Source organism: Asparagus officinalis, chromosome 7 (assembly GCF_001876935.1).
Source record: "Asparagus officinalis chromosome 7, Aspof.V1, whole genome shotgun sequence".
Taxonomy (NCBI): domain Eukaryota; kingdom Viridiplantae; phylum Streptophyta; class Magnoliopsida; order Asparagales; family Asparagaceae; genus Asparagus; species Asparagus officinalis.
Window position 1 is genome coordinate 120,565,119 of NC_033800.1, and position 10,517 is coordinate 120,575,635.

At 34.7% G+C, this 10,517-nt stretch overlaps 1 protein-coding gene across 1 annotated transcript; it reads right to left on the reverse strand.

Moving 5' to 3' along the window:
* LOC109849619 (50S ribosomal protein L25-like) lies at positions 317 to 10,243 on the reverse strand. The gene is made up of 3 exons (XM_020419475.1): positions 10,114 to 10,243; positions 8,828 to 8,957; positions 317 to 885 (listed from the first exon to the last, which is right to left on the reverse strand). The coding sequence occupies exons 2-3, from the start codon at positions 8,913 to 8,915 to the stop codon at positions 644 to 646; spliced, it is 330 nt and encodes a 109-aa protein (XP_020275064.1). The 5' UTR covers positions 8,916 to 8,957; positions 10,114 to 10,243; the 3' UTR covers positions 317 to 643.

Consider the following 10,517-nt stretch of genomic DNA (forward strand, 5'->3'; position numbering starts at 1 on the left):
TACTGTACCGTACGATCACTGGAATGGATGAGAGCTTACGAATCAAATTTACTACACTAATCTGTACTTATATATATTCCAATAAAGCAAAAAAATACTTGATTGCATGTCATTTCCACTCTGCAAATTCTAAGGGCTCTAATAATTGATAACTGATAATCCTTTTTATCAACCATGTCATCTTAATCCACTGCGCTCTACATCTCGGAAATCTCTATGTTTAATCTTTCATTCTTTCTAAAAAAAATTCTAATACAGCTACAACAATATTAATTTAAACCCCTTGCATCGCACGGGCAACAACTAGTATGATTTATGAAATAACCCATATGGGATTAAATGGAGAAATTCAATTAACTAGGTAAAGCAAGTTGGCCTGTAGCACTACAAATCAAAATCAACTCCTCTTAGAACACGAACACAACCTTGGCAGAATCCTGACAATCTCTAAAGATTTTATCATTAATAAGTGAACTACAACATTTTGCTTCATTTCTAAATGTAAGCGTCAATAATAGCTTGCACAATGAATATGCTCCTTCTAGACCCTGAAAGTGCCCTTTTTTCTTCAGCAGAGGCTCTAGCTTGAAATTAACAGTAATGCGCAAAGTTGAACTGGAGACTTTTTGCAAGTCTTTGATGTTCAATTGGCTTCAGTAGTTGTTTCCTTGGTTTCTGGCTCTGGAGGCTTTGTGGCCAAGATTTTACAGATTGGAATCGCATTGTTCTTGCTTAAAAGCTTCAAAGATTCGTGAACCTTGACATCTTGTAAAAGAACTCGATCATCAATATCTAGATTTGTCAAATCTATTTCGATCTTCTGTGGGATGTGTTCAGTTGGGCATAGGTATTTCAGAGTGGTCCTTATCTTTTGCAGATAACCCCCTGCTTTCAAACAAAAAGGAAAGATATCAGTCTGAGCTTGAAAAATGAGAGCATGAAAAAAGAAAATGCCTGAAACTAACAATAACTATCATGGCTATAATCAGGGTAACAGAACAAACAATGACTTCTTTCAAATAGTCTTTCAAATAGTCTTGCCACATTCTTGCTCTCATGCTTCCATCCTTTTAAGTTTGCATTTTCAATGTCCCGCAGACTGTTTTACTTGTTTGCACTCATTATATTCCCGCTATATACTCTGGTTTTCCAAAATTTTAACGTGCATCATGCCCCTAAATTCATAATAAATTCCTTGTGGTTTGACAATCAGAAATGGCATATAAGCAACAGTTTATCATACTTAGAAATTTCTGTTGGATAAAGGTAGCACCATATGATTCCCCTTTTTGTAAGAGCCTTATCAACAGCACTACTGTTGAGTTTAATTTCTATGCAGGCCACATTGACCCATGGACATGGATGTCGCCGCATTGACATAGCCCTCTTACAGGTTGTGGGATGTTAACAGCATGTGATGTCTGATACCAATGCATTTTTATGTCCATCGCCAAAATATTTGCATCAGCTCTAATGCAGAAACCTACGAGACCCTCTACAAAACAAACTGATCAGAAAAAGATGTTGACAACTTCAATTCCGATAAACATTGACACATGCACCTGAAACTTCTGTTTATAATCAAGCTGGTTATAACAGAACAGATGGAAGGTTTACAAGCAATATGCCTAAAACAACCAACTCAAAATCTAGGAAGCGTTGACACCTCCCACTTCCGTCAGAAAAGATAAGTTTAAGTACTTCTAGATAATGTAAACTGCTGCTAAACAGATTCAGCCCTTGGTCGCAGAAAGAACATATATTTGAAGGGCATTACCCAGCAGCTAATCTATTTGAAAACTCAATGAGAAAATTATTGTCATGGTCTTCTGATGCGTATCAGCAAAGTAATACATTAATGGAGAGGAAAAAATAAGTATGAGGTGGAAGCTCTACCAAGTACCAATAGGAGTCATTAACACTTAATAGTCACATTAGAGTAGGTGAGGCTTACAAATTCGTCTCTTGACAACTCATTTCGCTAAAGGAGATGGCAGCTCAAACCCAATATCCCTATAGGGTATCGGTAGTTATTAGTCTTTGAGAAATGCCTTACATCAATCTAAAAGACACTAAGAATTTCAAAACCTTGTTTCAGTATTCAAAGGATGCCCTGACACGCGCATAAGGTGCATAAGACGATCTGACACCAATAACATTGTATGCAATATCCTTTCTGTACCAGAAAAGAAAAAGGAAAAAAGAGAAAAAAAAATGGCCAATACAAATAAAATCTGTCATACTTCGTGAAAATCTGACAATTACCAACATCCTTAATGTTCACTCCTACATGACAAGTGAAATCCTTTCAGAGTTTTAAGAGGACTCCATAAGATGAATGCTCTGCTTCTTTGTGCATGACATATCCTCCAGTAATTTGTTTTCCATTGAACATATCACATCAGCAAACATATTGGAAAGACAGTTTGTGTTGTTGCGAAAAACTATGCAAATAACCACTTCATTAAATGAGGAATGCACTTCAGTTACACAGACAAACCGCATAATTGGAACAAAGTGAGTCCTGTCATATACCTCATTAAACGAACCACAGGATTTTTCCTTTTTCTAAACAATGAGAACCCAAGCCACTTGGACCTATTGAGTATTGATTCGAGAAACCACCCCCTTAAAATAGTTTACCCGATCAGCCCCCCACCCTCATTACTCAATTAACTAACAATCACACATTTTCTCGTTTATCAAAGAAGCCAACCCTTACCCACTAGCCAGTTAGACCTATTGATTCGGAAAAGCAAACCCTTAAAAGTCTTCACCCAATCTCTAAACTAATATCCCATCAGTAACCACTTCCAGCCACCTTCCTCACACGATTCACGAAAAATTACACATGACAAATTAAAACCCATTACACATGACAAATTAAAACCTAATCCAATTTAACCCATCAAATCAAAACCAATCCCTAAAAATCTTTTACCCAGTCCTTAAAGTAGAATCCCTCCATCCCTCCTACATTTCCTCCATTTCTACATTCCACTTACTCCAATGGGTTTCAAAGATCCAATGGAAGCTTTTTTTAATCAATTCTGGATAAATACGGATTATATCATTATAATTCAAAAAGTGGCCCAATTTATTGACCTCCTTTTGCTACCAGAAGGATTTCTCTTAGCCACAAAACTACCTTTTTGGATACACTAATGTCTGTGATATAGAGTTAATATATCATATGCACTAGTGTTTATGATTTATAATCCTTAGTATTCATTGAAAAGAAAGTAGATGCAGCCCAAAGGGTTCTCCTTCTAAATAATATCCAAGGAATTCTTGTCAGAGACTCTGAACCATGCAAACAAGGCCTTAATGAGGTGGTAAAGACTTCATCTTGTAATAGTCATACAAATAGAGAAACCAACTATGGAAGATATTCTAGATTGACAGCCAACCCCTGTTTGTCAAGTAAATAAATAAAAAATAGATAAAAGATGAAGCATTACATCTTCTACCCCCATATGGTTATATAATTATAATGTGGTCCAGACACTATTCAAGTATTACCAAAGGCAAGCAGACTAATCAGGCATGACAATCATGTTGAAACATGTGGGCGAATCAGTTCAGGATTTGAATTAATAAAGATTTTAGGAAAGCAAGAAATGAAATAGAAAAAAAAGAGAAATCTCCTTACAAAGGAAAATATGAAAAGGAAGGGAAAGGTAAAATGTCACCCCTTCATCGACTTACCATGGTAGAAAGAAAGAGAAAAGGAAACTGTTAACCCTTCATTGATTTATCATAGCAGATCCCAAAAAAAAAATCACATAATATATCAGTCGTTGACACATTTTGATTGTCTGAAAAATGACGCTATCAACAAAAGAAGGATGCAGCTTCATTACTTTTTTTTATTCGAGCTACAGAGCAAATACATAAACTTATTCTAAATGAGTAGTGTCCTTGCCTATCAAAGTCACATGACCAATTTCTAGAAGAGCATGCATGAAGCTTTAGTAGCTGTTTCCATCTACTTCTATTTCTTTGGCTACACAAAAAGATGAGCGCAATTGTACATATACAGGAAAACATATAACATCAACAAATCATGTGCCCCTATCCATATCGTAATGAAGTTCCATGTCTGGAAGACAACAATATATATGTCATGAGTGACTGACGCACAAACCATTCATAAGGACGAATAAAGCTGAATCCCTACATCTCCCAGTTTAGTTTAAATAAACTCTATCCTACAATCCTACTGTTACTAAAAGTAACGTGTGAAGACAAAGCAAACATGAGCCTGTTCAAAATTGCACCATATAGCTACAAGCCTGCCTACTACAAGTCTACAACTCATAACCTTCAAATACTGTACAGTGAATCAAATATCATAAGCTCCAAAACCAATAGGAATACGCATCATAAGCAGAGAGTTGATGTACATATCAGTACCTATAAAGGCTGATATCAATGTTGGACCATAAGCTCCCAAATAAAAAGGAATACACACCATAAGCAGATAGTGAATGTACATAGCAGTTTAACTATAAAAGCTAATATCAACATAGTCCAATGAACTTTTAAATAAAAAGATTTATAAGAGAGGACCAGATATATGCAAATAAGGGAGATAACACAGTGAAACTACAACACCTAGATTATCCTTGGTTCACTACCACACTTTAGCATCTCTATCAATGTCTTACTCCTTATAGTGAAAATAGAAAGTTTAAAATTGAACTTCAAGATTTCATAATGCGAGATAAAAGCATTTGAAAGAAGTTAAGAGGTCATTCCTACTAAAGATAAAATGAGGAAGGAATCAGTTGAGATAGTTTTGACTTATGTGGGACAAAGGACCATAAGTGCACCTGTTACATAAGTGACAGTATTACAATTAACTGGGAATGAAGCCACCGACGTAGGCCTACTCAAATTGGAGTCAACTAAGATCAATATGATAGTGCTTAATTCAAATGACATGGGTTTTGATGAAACATAGAAGAATTCATGTAATCCACCCAAAAATGGCGCGAAGGATTTTTTTATTTTTTTTTGTATAATGTCATTAGAATACGAAGCCCAAATCTCAACTTATAAGTCAATTCCTTGCATTTCCTATAATTAGCAAAAAGGAGTGTTGAATGACATCAAATATTAATACAAATGAGTTTAAAATTGAATTTTAACCCCCCAGTTTCCTTAATTATGATCTTCCAAAGGTTAAGCTATTTAACTTTACAACACCAAACCGAAATACATTTGATACAATTTACTACTTAATACACTGCATTATCTAACTTCAATGGTGAGTTAGGTAGACCTGTATGGACCCCAACTACGGATAGCATCTTTAGCCGCTGGTCAACGTAGGATCAAGGTTATCGATAGCGGATAGCGTCACGTAGCGGTGAGGCATTGCTAAAGCTATTTCGGGCTATTGCGGCAAAATAGCGGTAAAAAACGCAAAGTCAATAACGGTCTAATTTAGATATGTATAAATACTAAAAAAAAAAAAATCTAAAAGTACATAATTGATGATTTAAAGAGATCCTAAACATGAAATAGACATGTAACCATCACGTAATACTGAAGATGACTGGAGGAGTCAAAAAGTCATCGTCTTCAAAAAGAAGAGCTTAGCGGTGACAGGACTGTCCTAAGAGGAGCTCACGATGAAGGAGGTGAGATGAAGTATCAAGGTAGGTGTCAGAAGCTATGAGAGGTGACGGGAGTATGCTGAAAATCATAAGAGACGATGGAATGCAATGGTCAAGGGTTGAGTTTAATTTTTAAAAAATAAGCCTCAAACCGCTTTTAAATAACAGTTAAAAAGCAAATTTCAAATGTAATCGCTCACTATTTACCGTTATGACACACAATTGGCCGCTTTTGCGAACAAACATATTCAGCAATATGTCACCGCTATTGCGTGATAGCGTAACGAGCGATAGCGTCGCGGGAAGAGACCGCTAATGCTATTAGCGCCACTATTGCGGGGCTATTTACCGCTATTTATAACAATACGTAGGATTCTATTAGCATTCAAGGATTGTTAGTTTCTTGGGCTAATTGGGTTTGGTTCAAAGGCCATATATCTAGATTAGCTTCTTGTGCTTGAAAGGTGTTTATGCAATGTCTCCTAACACAAGAGTTCTTCCGTAGGTGCAAGCTAAATGTTGTCTTGTGGTGCTTGTTGTGTATGGCTGCTAGTGAGAATATTACACATCTCTTTCTAGAGTGCCCAATCGTGTGTGATATTTGGGGTCATGCATTCACACAATTGATGGTCGGATAGGAGTCATTTTCATCTATACACATGGAGTTTGAGGCTATTTATATTAAAGGTCGTCGACGAAGCGTTATTTGGAGTAAACATGCACTGCACATTTCTTTTGAGGGTATTACTTTTGTGTGGAAAGAGAGGAATAGGAGATTGTTTACCTCTGATCCACCTTTGGATACTTACGCAAGTTACTTATTTAGTGCTCAACAATTTCAAGTGTTGGAAGACTCGAGTCTCATAGTGTTATTTACTTTGTATGCTTCATTTTTCCTTGTTGTTTTTATAGCTCTAGACGTGGTTCTTATGAATTAGGTGTCATATCTTGTACTTCATTTTTATTTTAATCTAAGGAGGTTCACCTCATTCTTTCCTTTGGCAAAAAAAAAGGTGAGTTAGGTAGAGTTCATATATTTGATTAAGCTAATGTTCTTAACTCCAAAGGCACAAGAAGAAATGCAGTTCTTTCTCTATATCTTCTTATCTGCCTATTCCTTCTTCTCCCTCTTATCTGAATAAAACACTTCCTCTTCTTCTCATTGGAATCTCTTCTGAAGATACTACATTTTGCAGCAACCAAATGACGAAGTTAGTAAAATTTGAAATTACGATTCTAGAATTGAAAACTACTTCTTATATACCTAAATTTATTAGTAAATACTTGTGGTTTACAAATATTTGCTATTGTTTCTAGATAGACATTAGGTCTTGTTTAGTATGCAGGAATGAGATGGAATGGAATGTAATTCCAAATGGCCATTTCCACATTATGTGAGAATGGGCGTTCCCAATTAATTGCTAAGGAATGATCATTCCCACTTAAGTGGGAATCAAAAAATATATATAACTTCCCATTATGCCCCCATTAGCTATGCATTCCAGAAACACAATCTTTAAAAAAAATCTCATCCATTTTTCTTTTTAGCTCGAATGTCAAAACCAAGACTTAATAACGACTCAGCAGAGTTGGCATGCTCATTTTAATCAAGTGAAGACTAAAGTTTTTATATAATATATTATATTTCATCCTCACATACTGTTCGGCGCCACATGCTTAAGTGGCGCCGGACATTGCGATGTAGGACAACTTTTCCATTTTGCATTACATCGTTTCATCTTTCTTTGTTTATATCATATAATATAGCTCTTTGTACAACATTATAAAGATATGCTTTTTTTATATTTAGTTAGTAGTCAAGTGATGATTTACATTATAAATGTAACATTTTTCTTATAATCTTGTGAATGATATAGTACACTTTCTTTTATTTTTCCTTGATTCTTCCTAGACAAGAAATCTCGATTATTTATAAATTATTATTGGGGGAACGTTGTCGAATGAATTACTAGCAAACATTTGTTAGAAGTTAGAGCATGTTCATATTTGTTTTGATTTTCTACATTTATTCTAGTTCAATTCTATTGTCAAATTTTAGTGCATGTCTAAATTAATAATTAATCTAAAATGTAACTATTTTTATCAAAAAAATTCTATAAAAAGGGTTTTTGAACAGTAAGTCAATATATGGAAATTGTTGCTAAGGTGGCGTGCCAATATAAAACTATACAATGACAAGTTATTTCTATGAAAAAAATAAAATGTTATTCTTATATAACTTATTTCTAAAAGTTTGAAATTATTTAGTCATTGTTAATATTATTTTTAATATTTTAAAAATCTATGCTATTATAAGGGCATTATTGTAAAATAACAATACATTCTCACTTTTGAACACTGGATACCAAACGTGGGAATGTGATGACATTGTCATTCTCACTTCATTCTCTAACCGCACCCAAACATGAGAACGATAATGAGCATTCCATTCCCACATCAGTTACATTCCATTTCTTCCTGCATTCCATTCTAACTTGATTTGATTCCCACATACCGAACAAGGCGTCAGTGTCAAACCCTTATATAACATAAGATGTCAAACACCACAATTACCATAGACCTGGACACATGGACATAAATGTATATGTGTAATTTTTCCAGTGTTTATATTTTGCTCGTTTAAGAATATTCATTGGGTTGTTATTCACATATGACATAAGATGAGTTTTATTACTTCATCTTTGAGATACTTTTAAGGTTCACAATTTTCGCCCTTGCAAGTGTTAGACATGAATCAACATGCATGTGTATGAAATACATTTGCTGAGGGGAAGTGTCTTATATGGCCACGTATCAAAGCCTTAAAGCCAAATATAATTGAGGCTATCTATAACATAGTTCAATGTACTAGAAAAGTATGGTGCTATACTACCATAAAAAGATCATAAAAGCAAGACCAATGAATGGGTCACATTGAAGTATGCTACATAACCCTTCACATCTATTAAACACTAACCAATCAAAACCAATAAAACATGAGGAAAGAAAGACCCAACGGTATCTATCGATCATAATCACAATCTACCACCTATAACAAGCCTTAAAGATGCATTTATGCTGTCTGATAAAATGCTTAATTAATCATCCCTCCTCAAACACATCACTACCATTACACTCAAAGCTAAATACTAAACTATAACACAAAATCCATGAAATAAGCAATTACGAAACAAAAAAAAAACCTTTCTTGAGCCCAGGGCAAGCCTTCTCCCCTTTATAAACCACCGGAACCAACACCGTCATGTCCTTACCCTCATCTGCCCATGCCATCACCAAATTCAGAATCTGCCCTGTCTCCTCATTCTTATGCACCTTAAGCCCCAAAAAATCGCAATCAATTCAAAAACATAATATAGTATATGGTCTTTTCGATATTAGTCCTTTAAATCTTCAATATTTTGAAATTGGTCCCTCAAACATTTGAAGCTGCTATTAGGTCCCCCAAGCCTTATGTATTGTGAATCAGCTACATCCACTTTTGGTTAGTTGGAGGGATAAACTTAAAACAAACTATAAGAATTGGGGACCAAATAGCAATTTCAAGGCTAAATAGCACTTAAACACCTTATAGAAATTTCAATATATATAATATATATATATATATATGTATATATATAGTAATATAGAGAGAAGAAGAGAGAGAGAGAAGAGAGAGAGAAGAGAGAGAGTAGTAGATTTGGTACCAAACACAAAAATTGTGCTTGTATATGGTGTCACATTGCCTCGCCACTCATATGAAATTTGGACCCAGACTCACATGGATTGAGGAGATGTTGTGAATAACAATAAGTGGATGAAATGTGTACACCTAAGTACTAAGACCAACACCAAATTGGCTCGTACAAGCATAAACTCATTTTCTCATATAATATAATATAAATATACTATATATAATATAATATATATATATATTAAATAAATAACACTATGTTTTATTTGACATTTAATACTTTGCTCCTAACTATATATATATATAATATATATATAATATATCTATATATATTTATTAGTGAATATATATACTATATATATATATATATATATATATATATATCTACTATACATATATCATTAAGTCAAATAAAACATAGTGATATATATATAATAGTATATTATTATTATATAATATAATATATATAATATATATTAATATATATAATAATATATTATCCATTATAATATATATATATTATTATATATATATATATCCTATGTTTTTATTACATATATATATATGATATATACTATGTTTTTATTTTTGACATCTAAGTACTTGCTCGCTTAACATCAAGTTAATACCTCTAGTAATCAATCCCCCAAATATTCTCATGGAAAATTCCCATGCTAAAATATGCTCAACTATACCGTAGAAACCATAAAGTATTTAAGTTATATTTATCCAATTTCAATGACTTGAGGGATTAATTTCAAAAAAAATCAATAACCATCAAGATTAAAAAGCGCTAACCTTAATAGGCAACACGGTTCCAGATTGAAGAACCGTAGAGGATCCGTGACCAGCGTGGACCTGGAGATTGAAGACGGTGGAGCAAAGGAAAGGTGAGTTCTTTATTAGGGCTTTGATTTGCTTGGCGTCGTTGCGGGATTCTGGCCTTGGCCGCTACGGGTCGAGGCGAACGCCGGGTATTCCGGCCCTGCCGCCGCTCCTTGTACGGCGAGCCTGTGCCCGCGTGCTCCCGCGGGATCGCTTGATCGTTTGTAGGTTCGGGTCTGAAGAGGAGGAGGAGATGCGCCGGAGTAGAGCAGCGCCGCCGCCGGCGATGAGACGCCACCGGTTCATTTTTTATGGGTTTTTAGGCTTGGAGTTGTAGAGAGTTTGAGGGTTTATGAGAGTGGGTTTCGGTTGTTGTA

Excerpts from the sequence above, each read along its gene's own strand:
- LOC109849619 (XM_020419475.1), bottom strand. The coding sequence starts at position 8,915 with ATGGCATGGGCAGATGAGGGTAAGGACATGACGGTGTTGGTTCCGGTG. Across the intron at positions 886-8,827 it reads TTGCCCTGGGCTCAAGAAAG|GGGGTTATCTGCAAAAGATA; the intron begins GTTTTTTTTTTG and ends GTTTGAAAGCAG.